General features: G+C 38.9%; 2 protein-coding genes across 2 annotated transcripts in view; one reads left to right on the top strand and one right to left on the bottom strand.

Annotated features, from left to right (window-relative positions):
- Positions 1–5,119, bottom strand: part of LOC117316441 (solute carrier organic anion transporter family member 4A1-like) — an 88,277-nt gene extending 83,158 nt beyond the window's left edge. The window contains exon 1 of the mRNA XM_033871025.1: positions 4,590–5,119. Coding sequence (XP_033726916.1) covers positions 4,590–4,775 — 186 coding nt within the window. The 5' untranslated portion in view covers positions 4,776–5,119. The remainder of the gene's footprint in view (positions 1–4,589) is intronic.
- Positions 5,120–11,616: 6,497 nt separating this feature from the next.
- LOC117316440 lies at positions 11,617–21,430 on the top strand. The gene is made up of 3 exons (XM_033871024.1): positions 11,617–12,004; positions 15,456–15,617; positions 20,458–21,430. Exons 1-3 carry the CDS (start codon positions 11,872–11,874, stop codon positions 20,673–20,675), a joined length of 513 nt encoding a protein of 170 aa, XP_033726915.1. The 5' UTR covers positions 11,617–11,871; the 3' UTR covers positions 20,676–21,430.
- The last annotated feature ends 390 nt before the right edge of the window (positions 21,431–21,820 follow it).

Raw genomic sequence — 21,820 nt, 5'->3', positions numbered from 1 at the left:
GGGTAACATCAGGGTGGTGGTGGAGGGGGGTAACATCAGGGTGGTGGAGGGGGAAACATCAGGGTGGTGGTGGAGGGGGGTAACATCAGGATGGTGATGGAGGGGGTAACATCAGGATGGTGATGGAGGGGGTAACATCAGGATGGTGGTGGAGGGGGTAACATCAGGGTGGTGATGGAGGGGGTAACATCAGGGTGGTGGAGGGGGTAACATCAGGATGGTGGAGGGGGTAACATCAGGGTGGTGGTGGAGGGGGGTAACATCAGGGTGGTGGTGGAGGGGGGTAACATCAGGGTGGTGACAGGGTGGTGGTGGAGGGGGGTAACATCAGGGTGGTGGTGGAGGGGGGTAACATCAGGGTGGTGGAGGGGGTAACATCAGGTTGGTGGTGGAGGGGGGTAACATCAGGGTGGTGGTGGAGGGGGGTAACATCAGGGTGGTGGAGGGGGTAACATCAGGGTGGTGGTGGAGGGGGGTAACATCAGGATGGTGATGGAGGGGGTAACATCAGGTTGGTGATGGAGGGGGTAACATCAGGGTGGTGGTGGAGGGGGTAACATCAGGATGGTGATGGAGGGGGTAACATCAAGTTGGTGATGGAGGGGGGTAACATCAGGATGGTAATGGAGGGGTAACATCAGGATGGTGATGGCGGGGGTTGATGATGACACTTGCATTAGGCTTATTTTGGTTCAAGTGTTATAGTTCAGAGTAAATTCAGGAACAAAATAAGAAACTTTCTAAATATGTTCAAGTGTTATATTTAAAAGAATTGCGGGAAAACGCAGTTACTGAAGGACAGTGACCCTTTAAGTCAGTCAAAGGAGTGCGTTCTTCGCCGTGTTAATAGTAAAATGAAATCCATCATTACACCTTGTACCTGAGCACTATTGCTTTAGTATGAAGGAAGAACGAGTCACGTCTACAATACGATGTGTCACGGTAATTTGTAGAAATGTTAAGATTATTTACAGACAATACACCGCGCCTTTATAACACGAGTATTTTCTTTGATCATTGGACGTACTACCAACGCTACTTACATTGTAACCTATCCCATACAGGGATTCTGTAGTGTGCAGTTAGTCATGTTCGAAAATCCGAAAACTTTCAGTTTCATCTTTGTATTTATTTTGTGTATTGATTGGTTTATGCTTTCATATTAACATTGTTCTATCTTTTAACTTCTGGCAGACTATCTACACTGCATCCAGGCTTTGTCAGAAAATACATAAATTTTAATGTACATTCAAGTATCAAGACATCTGATTTGAAATATTAAGATATCAAGTGTCGGCTGACGACTTTTATATACATGTATGTACCACAATCCATCGCAAACGTATATCCTACTTATGGAGACCCGGCTTTTAATTCAGGTTTGAAAAAAGGCAATACTTCACGTTTTTTTTTAAGTACAATATTGAAAATTATGAAACTACTCGAGATATACGGCTATTGGATCTCATCATCTATATTTTTAAAATGACATTTCTTTCGACATAATTCTCAGTCGTCCCCCATGCAACAGTTTGTCAATGACGAGCCTTGTAACAGCTGTTTCCGGTTTGTCAATGACGAGCCTTGTAACAGCTGTTTCCGGTTTGTCAATGACGAGCCTTGTAATAGCTGTTTCCGGTTTGTCAATGACGAGCCTTGTAACAGCTGTTTCCGGTTTGTCAATGACGAGCCTTGTAATAGCTGTTTCCGGTTTGTCAATGACGAGCCTTGTAATAGCTGTTTCCGGTTTGTCAATGACGAGCCTTGTAATAGCTGTTTCCGGTTTGTCAATGACGAGCCTTGTAATAGCTGTTTCCGGTTTGTCAATGACGAGCCTTGTAATAGCTGTTTCCGGTTTGTCAATGACGAGCCTTGTAATAGCTGTTTCCGGTTTGTCAATGACGAGCCTTGTAATAGCTGTTTCCGGTTTGTCAATGACGAGCCTTGTAATAGCTGTTTCCGGTTTGTCAATGACGAGCCTTGTAATAGCTGTTTCCGGTTTGTCAATGACGAGCCTTGTAATAGCTGTTTCCGGTTTGTCAATGACGAGCCTTGTAATAGCTGTTTCCGGTTTGTCAATGACGAGCCTTGTAATAGCTGTTTCCGGTTTGTCAATGACGAGCCTTGTAATAGCTGTTTCCGGTTTGTCAATGACGAGCCTTGTAATAGCTGTTTCCGGTTTGTCAATGACGAGCCTTGTAATAGCTGTTTCCGGTTTGTCAATGACGAGCCTTGTAATAGCTGTTTCCGGTTTGTCAATGACGAGCCTTGTAATAGCTGTTTCCGGTTTGTCAATGACGAGCCTTGTAATAGCTGTTTCCGGTTTGTCAATGACGAGCCTTGTAATAGCTGTTTCCGGTTTGTCAATGACGAGCCTTGTAATAGCTGTTTCCGGTTTGTCAATGACGAGCCTTGTAATAGCTGTTTCCGGTTTGTCAATGACGAGCCTTGTAATAGCTGTTTCCGGTTTGTCAATGACGAGCCTTGTAATAGCTGTTTCCGGTTTGTCAATGACGAGCCTTGTAATAGCTGTTTCCGGTTTGTCAATGACGAGCCTTGTAATAGCTGTTTCCGGTTTGTCAATGACGAGCCTTGTAATAGCTGTTTCCGGTTTGTCAATGACGAACCTTGTAATAGCTGTTTCCGATCTAACTCTCAGTATGTGTTTTAATGTGTAAATATATTGTTTGTCTTCTGTAGAATCGCTTTTGCACCTAACGACCTATTGTGGTTTGATGTGTAATTAATTATCGTCAGGTTCATTAGTCAGCCATTCTTCTAATAGGTTTCACGCGTTTTATATGTCCAGTACCATTGTAACCATTTTGCAGGAATAATAAGAAATTGTCATTGTGACTTAACAAATCCACAAACCGTTCCCAACCTCGTTAATCTACAGACGTACGCGGATGTGGATTTTACATCCGGGCTGGTACAGGCAACATCCGGGATCTTCAATTTACGAGAGTTTAGATTAGTGCTCGTTATGAATGTAGCAGTGGTTAATGTTACGACTGGTCTTTGTAATCGACTGCCATTAAAAAAGACAGGTCCAATTCCGTCACTTCGCTAGAGCAACCAATTACTGAGTGGACGGTCAGTATTGTGTGGAACACTAACGTGACGGGGTCATTCGGACGTGATTAGATGTCAAATCGATGTGTTCTGTCAGAAAATGATTTTTGTAGATGAACAAAGCCATCTCCGTTTAAGAAATGAGAAATATGGGCTTTAATGATGTGCATAGTAGATACAGAGGGGGCTGTGTTCATCATCATCATCGTCGTCGTCATCATCATCATTATCATATCATCATCACGCGACTCGAGGCCAGGTCAGTTTAATTCCGCGTTTTGACAAAACAGGGAAATCATCAAAGCGGATAGGAGTAGGTAGTCAGAATGATTCAGGCTTCTTAATATGTCGTGGACATTAACTTCCCTGAATTCACGTTCTTAACTATTTCGAGCTTGAGTAATTTTAAATACAAGTTTGTATATTCCTACGCATTAGTGCGGAAACTTGATCTACAAATATCATTCACACAAAGTTCACAAACGGTTACGAAAGTGTAGCTTCAGGGTGGAACACGAGTGAAGTCAGGCAACAATGACGAATCAAATGTCATGACGATGTTTAATTGTATCAAAGGGAATCTAGTAAGGTCCATAATGTATATCATACACCACACATTTTATATCATAATTGTATACATAATACAGCTCGCATACTATTATTATCAAAACTTAAGGCTCTGGACAACTCGAAAATGTGAAGAAGGAAACATCTTAATTGTAATGTGTTGACGTCAGCCAACGGTGTGCATTTTTTAAATATGTGTTTTACCTTCACGTGTGATTAGATTCCGGCTATGAGGACGAACACGTGATTAGTGAAGATGCTATACTTGTCAATAGAAATGTATTACTCGTCCACACAGCAGGTATATATGTGTACCTCAAACTATAGACTATGTTAAAATACAGCGATTAGACCACGACTCGAACCAGAAACCTCAGAAATCTAGACGAACGCACATGCAAAATGGAGCTACATTGTACAAATGTACAAAACCCGCATGGACTTAGGGTTGATAGACCACGTGTAGACTGGGTACATGTGGTTGCAATCTTTACAAAGTTCCTGTGGCCCAGCTCGCACTGCTTCAATAGAATATTCAGAACCGAACCATAATATCCGAGACTTATTTGGCATTAGGAGATGAAATACCCCTGACCAAACTCTAGATCGAACCAGTGACCTCCAAATTAAATGACCACCGATCCCCTCCCCCTCCAAACCTAGCATCTTTACCTCAGAACACCCATATCTCGTTTTCACAGAGCGTGTCAAATCCCATCGAGCAGAAGATAACTTCTGAATGTATGAAACCGGATGAGACTACAGATTATTATTGAAGTTTGTTAAGTTTGTGTAAATACTTCCTTCCCTCTATCTCCTTGATGTCATTTGTAATCGCTATTGTAAAGTAAGTCACGACACACCTGTTCAGGGTTACTCAACCGAAACCAGGTGAGTGTCGATTACAACGCCCTGACAATTAATATACTAAAACAGCATTAACTCACCTGAATGAAAGAAACCCAGCATAAACAAAACAGTAGCCATCTGGGGGTCCGGAACCTTTGGCACACCCGAGGACGGAACGAGCACCACCCACATGGGGGTGTGACGTCATCATCTTCAGCAGCAGTTGCGGAATCTGACTGACCGCCTGTCCGGGCGGATGGTATAATTTCAACCCTAGATCCCATCCTCACAATGAACAGAATATCACAACCTTCAATGTATAGACTAGAGATACACACGATAAGAAATGTTCACGACGTCCACCCGCCATCCTGTAATATCCTATATATATACATGTGTGTGATAATCAGCAGACTCTGACACAGTAAACACGACAGTAGCGTCCCGCCGTCGTCCTACGGCCGACTGTTACTATATCATCGCTGTACTCGGGGTAGATGCGCGAGGCCCTACTGGGGGTATTGCGGTCCACGGAACACAGCCAGCCTAAAGCGTCCCGGAGCGCGATACATGTACTGGCGTTATAGCGGCTTCAGTTACAAACTTGGTCAATAAGTATGTGTACACTTGATGTAACTACTGTATAACACTATTCCTGTTGGGTGTTATTGGTTTCTATACAGGGATGTGTAACACACACTATACATCTAGTGAGAAGTCAGTCCCTTATCTCTATATCATTTAATATTGATAAGCTTGTGTCATTACGTGTGGTCAAGATAAGATCGTTCTCACGTGCTCACTGTAAACAATGGTAGCTCCTCAGTGTGTAAGTGAAAGCATCGTAATATGAATGACACATAGACATGTGCAACGTTGTCCACTACCCGGTATCGGGACCGAGTTTGGGTAGGGAACGTTATCATAAAATAAAGGTTCGTTCCCCAGCCTAGCACTGTGACCAAACGAAGACCAGAAAAAACAAGTTCACAATTTTATTATGAAAACAATATGTAGTTCGCATTACTTTTCAGTTTCTAGCTCACAATCCATATTGATCCAGATGCAGAGAATGAAATACTCTTTGACTACTTACCTATACATGTACATGGATGATAACTTTACCCATACATGGATGATAACTTTACCCATATTTGGATGATAACGTTACCCATACATGGATGATAACTTTACCCATACATGGATGATGATTTTACCAATACATGGATGATAACTTGACCCATGATGACATATACACAAGTACATCATGATGACATATACACAAGTACATCATGATGACATATACACATCATATACTTGTCATGATGACACTTACACGTCATGATGACACATACACGTCATGATGACAAATACACATCATGATGACAAATACACATCATGATGACAAATACACGTCATGATGACACATACACGTCATGATGACAAATACACATCATGATGACACATACACGTCATGATGACACATACTTGTCATGATGACACATACACGTCATGATGACAACTACACAAGTACATCATGATGACATATACACAAGTACATCATGATGACATATGCACAAGTACACCATGATGACATATACACAGGTACATAATGATGACACATACACATCATGATGACACATACACGTCATGATGACACATACACGTCATGATGACAAATACACATCATGATGACAAATACACATCATGATGAGACATACACATCATGATGACACATACAAGTCATGATGACACTACACATCATGATGACACATACAAGTCATGATGACACATACACATCATGATGACACATACACGTCATGATGACACATACACGTCATGATGACACATACACAAGTACATAATGATGACCTCCCTCTAACATACACATGAATATCATGATGACCCCCGACATGTAAATCAAGACCCCCCCCCCCCCCCGACATGTACATCATGATGACCCCCCCCCCGACATGTACACCATGATGACCTCCCCACCCGACATGTACATCATGATCCCCCCGACATGTACATCTTGATAACCCCCCTCGACATGTACATCATAATGACCCACCCACCCCTCGACATGTACATCATAATGACCTCCCCCCCCACCCCCCCGACATGTACATTGTGATGACCTGAATGAGTGGTCTCCATTGGATATGTCAGGTCCAGACCCTAAATGAGTGGTCTCTCTTTGATATGTCAGGTCCAGCCCCTGAATGGGCGGTCTCCATTCGATATGTCAGGTCCAGACCCTGAATGAGTGGTCTCCATTCGATATGTCAGGTCGGGACCCTGAATGAGTGGTCTCCATTGGATATGTCAGGTCCAGACCCTTAATGAGTGGTCTCAATTCAATATGTCAGGTCCAGACCCTGAATGAGTGGTCTCCATTGGATATGTCAGGTCCAGACCCTGAATGAGTGGTCTCTTTTTGATATGTCAGGTCCAGCCCCTGAATTGGCGGTCTCCATTCGATATGTCAGGTCCGGACCCTGAATGAGTGGTCTCCATTGGATATGTCAGGTCCAGACCCTGAATGAGTGGTCTCCATTCGATATGTCAGGTCCAGACCCTGAATGAGTGGTCTCCATTGGATATGTCAGGTCTAGACCCTGAATGAGTGGTCTCCATTCGATATGTCTGGTCCAGACCCTGAATGAGTGGTCTCCATTCGAGATGTCAGATCCGGACCCTGAATGAGTGGTCTCCATTCGATATGTCAGGTCCAGACCCTGAATGAGTGGTCTCCATTAGATATGTCAGGCCCAGCCCCCGAATGAGTGGTTTCCATTCGATATGTCAGGTCCGGACCCTGGATGAGTGGTCTCCATTCCATATGTCAGGTCCGGACCCTGGATGAGTGGTCTCCATTGGATATGTCAGGTCCGGACCCTGAATGAGTGGTCTCCATTGGATATGTCAGGTCTAGACCCTGAATGAGTGGTCTCCATTGGATATGTCAGGTCCAGACCCTTAATGAGTGGTCTCAATTCAATATGTCAGGTCCAGACCCTGAATGAGTGGTCTCCATTGGATATGTCAGGTCCAGACCCTGAATGAGTGGTCTCTTTTTGATATGTCAGGTCCAGCCCCTGAATTGGCGGTCTCCATTCGATATGTCAGGTCCGGACCCTGAATGAGTGGTCTCCATTGGATATGTCAGGTCCAGACCCTGAATGAGTGGTCTCCATTCGATATGTCAGGTCCAGACCCTGAATGAGTGGTCTCCATTGGATATGTCAGGTCTAGACCCTGAATGAGTGGTCTCCATTCGATATGTCTGGTCCAGACCCTGAATGAGTGGTCTCCATTCGAGATGTCAGATCCGGACCCTGAATGAGTGGTCTCCATTCGATATGTCAGGTCCAGACCCTGAATGAGTGGTCTCCATTGGATATGTCAGGCCCAGCCCCCGAATGAGTGGTTTCCATTCGATATGTCAGGTCCGGACCCTGGATGAGTGGTCTCCATTCCATATGTCAGGTCCGGACCCTGGATGAGTGGTCTCCATTGGATATGTCAGGTCCGGACCCTGAATGAGTGGTCTCCATTGGATATGTCAGGTCTAGACCCTGAATGAGTGGTCTCCATTGGATATGTCAGGTCCAGACCATGAATAAGTTGTCTCCATTCGATATGTAAGATCCAGACCCTTAATAAGTGGTCTCCATTCGATATGTCAGGTCCAGACCCTTAATAAGTGGTCTCCATTCGATATGTCAGGTCCAGACCCTTAATAAGTGGTCTCCATTCGATATGTCAGGTCCAGACCCTGAATGAGTGGTCTCCATTCCATATGTCAGGTCCGGACCCTGAATGAGTGGTCTCCATTCCATATGTCAGGTCCGGACCCTGAATGAGTAGTCTCCATTGGATATGTCAGGTCCAGACCCTGAATGAGTGGTCTCCATTCGATATGTCAGGTCCAGCCCCTGAATGGGCGGTCTCCATTGGATATGTCAGGTCCGGACCCTGAATGAGTGGTCTCCATTCGATATGTCAAGTCTAGACCCTGAATGAGTGGTCTCCATTCGATATGTCAGGTCCAGACCCTGAATGAGTGGTCTCCATTCGATATGTCAGGTCCGGACCCTGAATGAGTGGTCTCCATTCGATATGTCAGGTCTAGACCCTGAATGAGTGGTCTCCATTCGATATGTCAGGTCCAGACCCTGAATGAGTGGTCTCCATTCGATATGTCAGGTCCGGACCCTGAATGAGTGGTCTCCATTCGATATGTCAGGTCCGGACCCTGAATGAGTGGTCTCCATTCGATATGTCAGGTCCAGACCCTGAATGAGTGGTCTCCATTCGATATGTCAGATCCAGACCCTGAATGAGTGGTCTCCATTCGATATGTCAGGTCCAGACCCTGAATAAGTGGTCTCCATTCGATATGTCAGATCCAGACCCTTAATAAGTGGTCTCCATTCGATATGTCAGGTCCAGACCCTTAATGAGTGGTCTCCATTCGATATGTCAGGTCCAGACCCTTAATAAGTGGTCTCCATTCGATTTGTCGGGTCCAGACCCTGAATGAGTGGTCTCCATTCGATATGTCTGGTCCAGACCCTTAATAATTGGTCTCCATTCGATATGTCAGGTCCAGACCCTGAATGAGTGGTCTCCATTCGATATGTCAGGTCCAGACCCTTAATAAGTGGTCTCCATTGTATATGTCAGGTCCGGACTCTGAATGAGTGGTCTCTTTTCGATATGTCTGGTCCGGACCCTGAATGAGTGGTCTCCATTCGATATGTCAGGTCCGGACCCTAAATGAGTGGTCTCCATTGGATATGTTAGGTCCAGACCCTGAATGAGTGGTCTCCATTCGATATGTCTGGTCCAGACCCTGAATGAGTGGTCTCCATTCGATATGTCTGGTCCAGACCCTGAATGAGTGGTCTCCATTCGATATGTCTGGTCCAGACCCTGAATGAGTGGTCTCAATTCGATATGTCAGGTCCGGACCCTGAATGAGTGGTCTCCATTCCATATGTCAGGTCCAGACCCTTAATAAGTGGTCTCCATTCGATATGTCAGGTCCAGACCCTGAATAAGTGGTCTCCATTCGATATGTCAGGTCCAGACCCTTAATGAGTGGTCTCCATTCGATATGTCAGGTCCAGACCCTGAATGAGTGGTCTCCATTGGATATGTCAGGTCCAGACCCTGAATGAGTGGTCTCCATTCGATATGTCTGGTCCAGACCCTGAATGAGTGGTCTCCATTCGATATGTCAGGTCCGGACCCTGAATGAGTGGTCTCCATTCGATATGTCAGGTCCGGACCCTGAATGAGTGATCTCCATTCGATGTGTGTATTCGATATGTCAGGTCCAGCCCCTGAATGGGTTCCCATTTCGCTGTAGTGTTATGACTGGTAAGGTATTGGTGTTTGGTTTTTAGCTAGGTCTTTGTTGTGAGGTTCCGAGTTCGATACCTGAGAATTCTGTTTATGATTTTTCTATACTCAAAGTAACAGCTGTGATTCTATAAAACACATCACAATTATCTGTATCAAAAAGATAATCTAGTTATCAATGGGAGGTTATCTTAGCTCCAAATCTCCATCCTTTTCCAAACTGTCCATAACGAGATCCATGTGTGTTAATTCGTTACACTTTCCCTTTGTACAAGATCTAAGATCAATTGTGTCTCGTCTATTCATTTGAAGACAATGTTCCCTTTCTGAATGGTGTTCCTTCCTGCTCAGTTAATATAGCCGTGATAATGTACCTCTGTTCGATTCGTTAAGTTCTAATTTAAATAAATATAATGTAAGGGAAGTAACTCCCACTCCACTGCAGTTCAGGACCAAACCGCCGCGACATCCTATTTCTAAAGAAAATTAATAATATAATGTAGAAATTAAAAAGCAATAAAATGAACTGAAAGTGTCATTTCAATTTCACTGATTAAAAAGACCAACATTCATCAGTCCTTATTTAAGTAAAGACCGACCTTTGGCAGTCATTATTTAAATTAAAGACCAACATTCATCAGTCCTTTTCGATTAAAGACTGGACTTTATCCGTCCTTATTTTTATAAGAAAAAATCGACCTTTTTTCATTCCAATATACATTGATGTAGAGCTGTCATACCCGCCAGTATACTGAGTATCTTTCGTTTTTATGTGTTATTGAGCCTTGCTACCTATCAACGACAGATAATTGTTTGTTTGCATGTGTTATTGAGCCTCTTAGTTGTTTAATTGTTTTTATGTGTTATTGAGCCTTGCTACCTATTAACGACAGATAATTTCTTAATTGCTTGTTTTTATGTGATTAACGTCATCATAATGGCCAGTGTCATATGAGGACGGAGGTCAAGGAGTCACCTATGGAAAAAAAACAAAAAAAAACTAAAAAGACGGAGTAATAAGGAGACAGGAAAGACTAAGATCCCAAGTGTTGCAATGGGGGCGGAAGATCTATTTCTGGTCTCTTGAATATTTCCAATAAATAAAAGAAACAAGCCAAAATCCCAGACTGTTCAGAGGGCTCACTTTCAATCGCCTTCTACGATGCTCATGTCGTGTTATACACTCTTATCGTCTGGCTCCCCAATAACCCCTGTTAGGAAGACAAAGTATCACTTGTAGAGAGTATATATGCTTAGATGATATTCCAGAGGTCAGAAGCCAGTAATCGGTATGCACTTTTCTAGCAGGTTTTATCATTTTTTTGTTTATTAAATTACATTTTGGAGTAAAAAAAATCATTACAAACATACCTCAGTAAGCCAGTAAACTCCCCCCCCCCCCCCCCCCCCCCCCCTTTAGAATCTGGAATGGCTGAACTTGTCGTCTGCTTAGCTATAGAGGACATTCTAGAGGCAGCAATCTGTCACATCATTTCTCTCTAGTCGTTTCCTTTGTCTACAATTAGTGTGTTTTAATTACAAACCACAGACCTCGCAGCCTTGACGTGTATACGACTATTACTAGTCGTCTATTTCCGACTTCTCTTCCTTATTACAATAAAATTAGAACAGGACTACGTGACACGCCGGAACCATCATTCATACGGCAGCATCCTGTCTGCCAGGTTCTTTTGAGTCAATGTGTATTAAAAGACGAGAGTTATCGGGACATTTGCGAAATGGTGTGTGATTTTTTGCTTTATTATGAATTCCGGATGGAAGCGTTCCGAAAGTAAATGTATAACCAGATGGAGCTGACTTCGTCTGCTATCATTCCACTGTAACCACGACTTTTAAAAAACATGGACTATCTAGATGTCAAAGAATTCGAACATTAACTCATAATTCAGTCAGGTTTTTTTTCGCCAGTGTTCCAGATCACTAGAGCGAATTTCAAGATTTGAATGCACTGCAGTGTGTGAAGATATTTAATTTTTATCACGCAGAATGTCTCGGAACTTGTTCTATTGCCGGATAGGCGCTGGACTAGGAATAACGTGTGTCACTGTGACCTGCCTTCTCACGATAGATATCGTCATCGCAGTAGAGCATCCACGACTCCTCATAGACAGCGACAGGGGTAAGATTTACATACAAATTACAAATGTGTTTTATTTTGTTTTTGTTTTGTTTTGCTTTATTGTTGTTGTTGTTGTTGTTGTTGTTTTTTTTTTCAGGGGGGGGGGGGGGGGGGGGGGGGGGGGGGGGGGGCAGTGTATTGCAGAGCTTATCGGAACACCTATATATATAAATTAACTGACGATCTACGGCACCCGATCGCCTAGCTAGAAATACCCGTAGCTAAACACACATCCCCGTTCTTAAAAAAATTCGTGGTGGTCGCTAAATGATACTAATTACAACAGAGGAATTAACCTAATTAGATTTCTTGCCAAAATGTTTACAGCAGCCTTGATTAATCGACTCATGGAATTTCATAGTAAACATTAAAATAAGTGACGCTCAATTTGGTTTTAGAAAAAATATGTCTACCACAGATGCTGTTTTTGTTTACAAAATCAATTCAAAGAAAATTGAAGAATAAAGAGAAAGTTTATCTTTGTTTCATAGATTATAAGAAGGCCTTTGATTTTGTTGATAGACAAAATCTATGGTAAAAGGAGTGGAAGATAAAATGTTAACTATTCGTTCTTTGTACAATGATGTAAAATGCTGTGCTTAATAATCATATGTCGGATTTCTTCACTTGCAAAAACGATTTTGTTTTCTCTTTATGTTAATGACTGCGAAATCTATTCCTTAACAGACAATTGTCCTTTAAAAGAACTTCAATTGATTAACTTATTTTTTTTAATGTATGCTAATGATATGATACCATTAGCTGAATCAGCAGAGGGACTACAGAAAATGTTAGATTCATTGTTATTATATACTGATAAATGGAACTTAACTCTTAATGGTGAAAAACTAAAGTAATGGTTTTCAGAAATGGCGGTAAATTGAATGGTTGCTTGCTAGAAAATGTAAATATCTTCAGTTATCTTGGAACTTTTGATGAAATTTAATGGGAAATTCTGGATAACACAAGTAAAAATAACAGAACAAGGCAGAATGACATTGTTTGCCGTTTCAAATGTTTGTAAAAGAAAACATTTTTTCGTTGAAACTCAACTCGGGATTTTCGACACTTTTGTGGGTAGTCGATTAAATTATGGATCTGAGGTATGGGGGTTTCATAAAGCACAAGGAGTTGAAAAATTACATTTAGGATTTTGTAAGAAAATTCTGAGGGTTAAGAGAAGCACACCAGATGTAATGATATATCAAGGTAGATCTTGGTATACTGCCTTTACATATGATTCGGAAGATATTGGCTTATTGAGGGCTTGTTATGAAGAAATGACTCAGCGAGTGGACTGATGGTATAAGACATGAGTAAAACTACTGAGTGTTATTAAATGTAGAATGCGGGATTGTATAGAGTTGATCAATTTGTCATCGAAGTCTTCTTTGTACAAATATATTTGTGGTAGTTTTGTCTGAAACGGTATTTAACAAAACCTATTGGATCATAAATTATTAAAGAAATCACAAAAATTAAATTATCGTCGCATAAGTTGAATATAGAAACTGGGAAATATGGGAGTATTGAAAGAAATAATAGAACAAGTACATATTGTGACAGCGGTGATGTGTATGATGAATATTTTTTATCGTTAAATGTACCCATTATAATGATCTTAGAAAACGTTTTATTAAAACATGTTTTAATAAAAAAAACTTAGTATGGCCAAATTCATCCAACTTTTGGAGAAAACATATCAAATTTAGGAAAATTTATTATTAGCGGTATAAAAATACGATTGAATACTGTTTAAGATAAGTTATAGAAACACTCTCTACAGTAGCGCAGCGGTCGGGTATGTGTAGTATGTGTGTGTATGTGAGATCTGTGTGTTTGCCAGCTGCCATTTGTCTGTATTTTATGTAAATATCTGTCATGTATTACTGTAACTATTTGTACTGATCAATCGTAAGGTTTAAAGTAATAAATGAATTGAGTTGAATTGGCCCGGTAGCCTGACATGATCATAGTGATAAGTCGTGTATTAGATGATATTTAAAATACCTGGATCGCAATGTATAAACATACATGGATGCGAATTGTACACATATTAGAAATATTTACCTTCCGGATCATCAACACATAGTGCATGAGATACATCGTTCTAATAATTTGATATATAACATATGTAACACAAATGACGAAGGAAGACGACTTTATGACTCGTGCCCTGACCGAGCCTCAAAGTATAGTAATAACGACGGTATGGTCCAACATAGGTACTGGATCCTAACAAATAGATATCTGGATGCCTAGTACTGGACAGAGCTAATTGATCATGTAGTAATAACGACAGCACAGACAAGAACATTGTCGATATGTCTAGGAAAATCTGTCCCTTTATCAAGTAAATTACAAACGATCGCATATAAACATAGAACATGGAACAGTTCACAAGTTTAATAGATACACAACAAACAATACCGTTTTGTGTTAATGATCCCCTCGGTCGATAATTGTTCGTCGAATGCCTATTGTAATCAATTAAAAACATCTTGGGTGGCGTACTTATATATATAAATATACTGATATGGGACAAAGAAGAAATTCCAACAGCGTGGACAATGAAAAATGTCAAACTTTCGAGGCAATCCGCCCCTTTATCAAGACACAAAGAGTACAAATACAATCACATGATATATAAACAGTACTAGAAATACAATAACATAGAGTAATATATAAATTACATGTTGTTCAAAAAGACAACAACCATGAACCCCTTCGGCTAGCGTGGGCCAAAGGCGGATGCTAGCATGACAAGTACAGAACCATGTTCTATAATGGAACGCTTTGCGAACAGCGGCAAACACATTTGAAAATGTCTCGCGCCTGAAGATGCCAAGTGTAAACAGACATTGGTACCAAAATGACAGTACATGTATAATTTATAATTTTTAACCGGGGTGGGTGTCGTTGACAGTATGCTTCAGTGAGGTAGCACTATAAAGTCGGCATCAGTTCCATGCTGTCGCGAGGAGACAAATTCGGACATACCGCAGCCTCCAAAAACACACACATGCATCTCGCACACAGATAAGGCTGTCCTTAAATGGCTACATGTGTTAATAGGACGTTAAACCCCCTTCATATTGGACGCCACAATACAAGACAAACATACATTATGTAAGGTGAAGACCTGCAGCAAGGAGAAGAGGAAAACGACAGGTAGCAGCCAACGTTAAAAAGGCGAACACACTATTAGGTCTACTAAAGAGAGCATTCTTACATATGAATACATCTATGCTTACCACCCTATACAAAGCCCCCATCATACCACATTTGGAATATGCAGTGACTGTTTGGGATCCAATGTATAAGAAAGATGTTCGGGCTATTGATATCGGGCTTTTATTTTTGCGATTTCGTTTCTTCGTTTCAGCTTGGCGCCAAATCCGTTTGCTTCCTGTATAACATTTTAAGTACATTTTCTGTCTTGTCATTTTAGCATGCTCTATGAAGGCAGCATTTTCTTTGTTCGTCATGTCTACGATAGCACAGTTTATGATGGGGATAATTGACATAGTGCTTTTGTGTAAGCCAAAAAATGAGGAAGCCACTTCGAACACGGAATGCAAGCATTTCAAGATAATCATTCATTTCTGTTCAGGTAAGAGCCACAGAGATCAGTAGCGAACCTATTCGAATTGATGATTTGTACAGTTTTAGCGTACTTTGTAGCGGAGTGCTTAAAGATGTGCTTTTCTGTTGTTGAAATCACGTTCAAATTTCGTTTTGATCTTGTGTAAGCCAGTTTTTTTTGTAGTATTTAACAAAATATGGTCAATAATATTAGCAAAAATCGTCCGATAAATGTGAAAAAAATGGACCGCTGTTGTACATGTTAATAGCATCTGTTTCACAAAAATTTTAATAAACTTCCAATTCGGCGGCTATTTTGAAAATTTGTATTTCATGGAAAGCCCAAATTTCACTTTTTTACTCTAGATTTATCACTCAAATCATCAGTGTTTTGGCATTTTTTATTGCTCCAAGTTCATTTTTGCGCTAATACTTTGTTATGTTCAATATAATAAAAATAATAAGCAACACTATTGAAACTTATTCCTATTTTTAACAGTTCTGCAAGCATCCATACATGTCTGACAACACATATGGAATATATTGCACGGATTTGTCCTGTAAATTATCAAAACAGCAAAATTCACTTAAACTCACACAATATGTCAAATTAGTAATTTTGACCGATTATAGTACAAAAAGCAGCTCTGACATATACTTCGTCATTTTCTGCTGTGCCATTAACTCACAAATGTATATGAGAAAAAAGTTTTGTTCAGTAATGTTTTGACAACATAGAGGTGTTAATTCTTTATCTACGTTTGTTTGAAGTTTTAACGTTGAATCATCAAATGTAATATGACGACGGCGCCCACGAAACGTTCGAGACCAGTAATAACTTATTGAAAATACGACCGATTTCGAAATACAGGAATTTGATCCGTTAATATCTGATGTTCATTGCAGAACAGCCTTTAGCTTTTCTATTTTTGATAAGGCAGAAATGTATCATACAAAATGAAACACGGATGAAGTTGTATACACTAAATGGAAATCTTCCAAAAAGCAGGAATTTGTAATTCATATTGTTAATGATGAATCGGGAAATCTACAAAATATTAATGATACATTAGATATACTATTAAATAAACAAAGTAATGTAACGAATATTGAAATTAATGATATTGTAGAATAGACCTGTCAATTATTTAAAGCATGTTTTTGGGAAAAAATCACTACGCAATAACACAAGTTTGTAAAATTAGTAGAGCGGAATTAAATAAGGCCAAGGCCAGATATAATAAAGTTAAGAATTCTGTTAACACAAATAATCTCAACAGAACTAGTAAATTATATAGGAAAATACCGAAAATATCATGAAAATATATCTGATGAGCTGAGGCACACCGCTAAAAATGATTAAAAAAAGTTCTGGAATATTTTGAATAAATGTGAAGGGTCAGTGAAGAAAGGAAATGCTGATATATGCATTACAGAATTATACGAATACTTTAGAAAGTTGAACGAATCTGCTCATTATGATGACTTTGAATTGGAAAATCCTAATGATAGCATTTTTGATGATTTTTTGAATGGGGAAATAAGCTGATAAAATAAGTTTAGCCAACTTGGAAAATAACAAAGCTTCTGGTGTAGATCAAATTTTAAATGAATATCTTAAGAGTACTATGGATATTGTTATACCATTTTACCAAAAGGTGTTTAATCTTATATTTAATACAGCATATATACCAAATGTTTGGAAAACCGGTATTATAAGACCAGTGTATAAAAATAGATGTGATCCCAAAGATCCGGATAATTATAGAGCGATCACCTAAGTATCTTGTCTCGGAAAGGTGTTCACCTCAGTCATAAATAATCGACTGAACAAATTTTTTGATGAATTTAACCTGATGGGCTGTGCCCAAGCTGGTTTCCGTAACGGATATTCAACAACAGATACTATATTTGTACTGTACTCTTTAATGTCCAAGTATTTCTCATTAGGAAAGAAGCTTTATTGTAATTTCATTGATCTGAAAAAAACATTCGATACAGTGTGGAGAGTTGGTCTCAGGAAAAAGCTACTAAAGAGCAATGTCACTGGAATTTTTTTAATGTTATATTCATGTTATATGAAGATGCCAAATCATGTGATAAAAATGGATGTGAACAGTCAGACTTATTCAATTGTCAGATCGGTTTTAAACAAGGGGGGAATTTGCCGCCTTTTTTGTTTTCAATTTATCTTAATGATTTAGATACTTATCTTGTTGAAAAAAAAATCGTAACTGTCTTAAAACTTTAGACAACTTTTTATCATTTTATACGCTGATGTTTTTAGAAACACCAGATCGTTTACAACAATTATTAAATGAATTTCATCAATATTATAATACACGGAAACTTGAACTAAATATAAGAAAAGCCAAAGTTGTAATCTCTTCGAAACGGAAATGTCTACAAATTCACCATTTTACATTGTGTAATACAGAGTTAGACAAAGTTGAAGGGTATACATATCTAGGTATATTCTTTAACTTTAATGGTAAGTTTTTTAAAGCAAAGAAAAAAGTTGCTGAGCAAGCACATAAGTCATTTTTGCTATTTACAAGAAACTTAGGAACATATCACTTCCTGTAGATCTTCAATTGAAAATATTTGATTCACTTGTCATTTCAGTTTTATATTGTACTCATCTGAAATATTGGGATTTGAAAATATAAATATTATAGAAAAAACTAATTTGCAATTTTGTAAAAACATACTTAAATTAAGAAAGTGTACAGCTAATTGTATGGTTAATGGCGAACTAGGAAGATACCCTCATGACATTGAAATCAAATGTAATTTTGGCACAGCTTGATAACCTCTAATAAACTGTCAAGTAATATTTATAGATTATTGTATACTTTACACGAAACTGGATCCATGTCATGTAAATGGCTGTCGTTAAAGATATTTTTATCTAAATCTGGCTTAAACTATGTCTGGATCTACCAATCAATAAGTTCTTTTTGAAGAGATTAAATAAAGAGCCTGGTTAAAAGTAGATTGCAGGATCAGTTTATACAGAAATGGTTTCATGATGTTGAAAATTCTTCAAAAGGACAAACGTATTCTATATTTAAGACACAATTTGGCAGAGAAAAGTATTTACAGCTAAATGAAAAATTATGTGTAAATGTCGATCCCCTAATATTAAACTACCAATAAAATCAGGACGAGGGCTTGGTATACCTCATCACGAGAGAATTTGCAATTAGGGTATATCAGATATTGGTGATGAATTTCATTATATATTTAAATGTGAACATGAATCTTTTATATGTATGAGGAAGAAATATATTCCAAAATACTACTATACTTATCCGAGTTGAGAAAAAATGCAAGGGATGTTCACTTTATTTAATCGTAATGTTTATATAAGAATGTGTAGATTTAACGAAAAACTAAGTAAATTGATTCTAAAGTGATTTTTGTACCAAGCAGTGCTCCTCCATTCTTTAATGTTCTTTGTAATTATCACAAATATATATTGTATAGAATATTGTAAGGTTGTATAACTGTACGCCATGTATCATAATGTTATTATATATGTGACCTCTTATTACACACGTTAGTGTGTCAGAGTGCTATCAATAAAACCTTGGAAATATAAAGCGAACAGACAACATTGCATTGCAGAAGTTCACCTGGCCCACTTCGGCCTCGACATTTAAATTTTGAAAAGCTTACATATTACTACGATGGCTGATAGAGGACACGACTTAACGAATTAGTATCTCGTTATAACGACTTACTACCTCGTTATAACGACTTCATATATCGTTATAATGATTTATTATCTTGTTATAACGACTTAGTATCTCGTTATAACGACTTAGTATCTCGTTATAACGACTTAATATCTCGTTATAACGACTTAGTATCTCGTTATAACGACTTAGTATCTCGTTATAACGACTTAGTATCTGGTTATAACGACTTAGTATCTCGTTATAACGACTTAGTATCTCGTTATTACGACTTAGTATCTCGTTATAACAACTCAATATCTCGTTATAACGACTAAGTATCTCGTTATAACGACTTAGTATCTCGTTATAACAACTCAATATCTCGTTATAACGACTAAGTATCTCGTTATAACGACTTAGTATTTTGTTATAACGAGTTAATATCGCGTTATAACTACTTAGTATCTCGTTATAACGACTTAATCATATCGTATTAAGATTTTTGTTTATGCTTAAATCAGAATAATAAATGTATTTTCGATTGTAAAACTCTTTATCTTAATTAGTTTCTATATTGATCACATCACTGCAATGGCGAATAAACAGACGTTGTAACCAAATTACCAATTGTGAGGTGCTAGTATTTTCTAATCATTACCCATCTTAGGCATTAGGCATTGTACAAACGAAACATTGTACTGTATTACAACATGAATTAGCCCATACAATAGTTATATGACAACGATACATACAACATTCGTTATACATGTATTTATATTCGTGGTTACAAACATTCGTGGCTAGCCCATACAACATTCGTTATACATGTATTTATATTCGTGGTTATAAACATTCGTGGTTAGCTCCTAAAACATTCGCTATACATATATTCGTAATTACAAACGTTAGTGGTTATCCCATACAACATCCGTTATATTTATATTCGTGATTACAAACGTTCGTGGTTAGCTCCTACAACATTCTCTATATTTATATTAGTGATTACAAACGTTCGTGGTTAGCCCATACAATAGTACTATAACTATGATGCGTACAATATTTGCTGTATTTATATTAATGGTTACGAAGCAACAACGAAAACAACGAAAGTTTATAAATACACAACGAACATGTCATGTGGTACAGCTAACAACCTAATGACATAATTCTTTTGTCAATTGGCAGGTGCTGGTATCTTCATAGCATCGCTCATCTACGGCATCAAATACCCGGGGAGAGTTCGCTGGTCTTTTTGGATGGCTCTAGTTGCTGGATTTTTTGCTATTGCTAACGCTGTCCTGTGGTTGTTGACACAACAAACGAAAAGGTACCTCGAAAAAGCAGGAGTTAACGTGAAGAATCTCGAGGACGGTAAGATGGCTGACGGAACTGAGAGAGAATAAATGTTCACTGTGCAACAATTGAAAATGGAATACAACGCTTGATGACCGTGTTTAGGAATGTGCAAGAAAAAACGTGATGATACTTTTAAGCTAACACCATAGCTACCTTTTATCTTCTTTCAGAATATTGTATCGAGCAGACATTAGCAAAAAAAAAAAAAAAAAAATAAACATGCGTAGCCACTCCTCTCCCTGTAATACCAACAGTACATACACATCGTTTTAGTAATACATAGGTATATAATTAGACGGGCATTTTGATCTCTATTTAGACTCTGAATATTACCACAATGAGCTGTTTTGAGATATGATCGAGACTGGACATGGATACCTTCACAGTGACGACGTTAATTAGTGGGATACCGTCATGTATAACTTTCGGTTTATCCAAGGTACTGTAAACGTACTTATTTTAGCGGTAGTTTAATTTTAGCGCTTTTCGCGATCTTTGTGGAGCACTAATTCATGTACAGCGCTAAAATTTTGAATTTAAGACTGAATATTTACACAAGTGTACTAACTTATAACGGTAGTCAATGCAAGCCGGCGGCCATCAATTGTCGATACCACTACTAGCTAGAATATTCCATTGATATCAAACAGGGGGAATATATCCAACACAGGTAAAACCTGATATGCCCTATTGAAGTAGTAGGAAATCCCAATAGCTGGATAGAACGGTTTACAAATCACAAAAAAAAATACTGTCTGTAAACTCAACTTTTATTACCAACACCACACAAACGATAATAAATACTTGAGTAATACATAAATAGACCCGTGATCATTGACAAAGGCTAACAAAAGGTGTGTTGAAGTATTGTACAGTCAAACCTGTCTATAAAGGACACCAAAGGGACAGATCAAAAGTCAAAAGTGTCCTTTATAGAAAAGTGTCCCTTACTTATGTGTTAATTATATTGTAAATTGGAAGTAGTGAGTCTGATGAATCTGTCCTTTATAGACAAGTGTCCTATATATAGAGGTGTCCCTTACAACAGGTTTAACAGTACATTGAAGGAGGAACGTTATTTTGTTTACGTCTCAACCTTCGGTTTATTCTTTGTTGGTTCACTATCGTATGTCTTTACTTTGTGTAGTACTATAACTTATCCATGGATATGTAACCATAAGTTCTTAAAGAA

Source organism: Pecten maximus, chromosome 18 (genome assembly GCF_902652985.1).
Source record: "Pecten maximus chromosome 18, xPecMax1.1, whole genome shotgun sequence".
In the NCBI taxonomy this organism is placed as follows: Eukaryota; Metazoa; Mollusca; class Bivalvia; order Pectinida; family Pectinidae; genus Pecten; species Pecten maximus.
The sequence above is the reverse complement of the archived record's forward strand: the minus strand, read 5'-3'. Positions and strand labels throughout refer to the sequence as shown.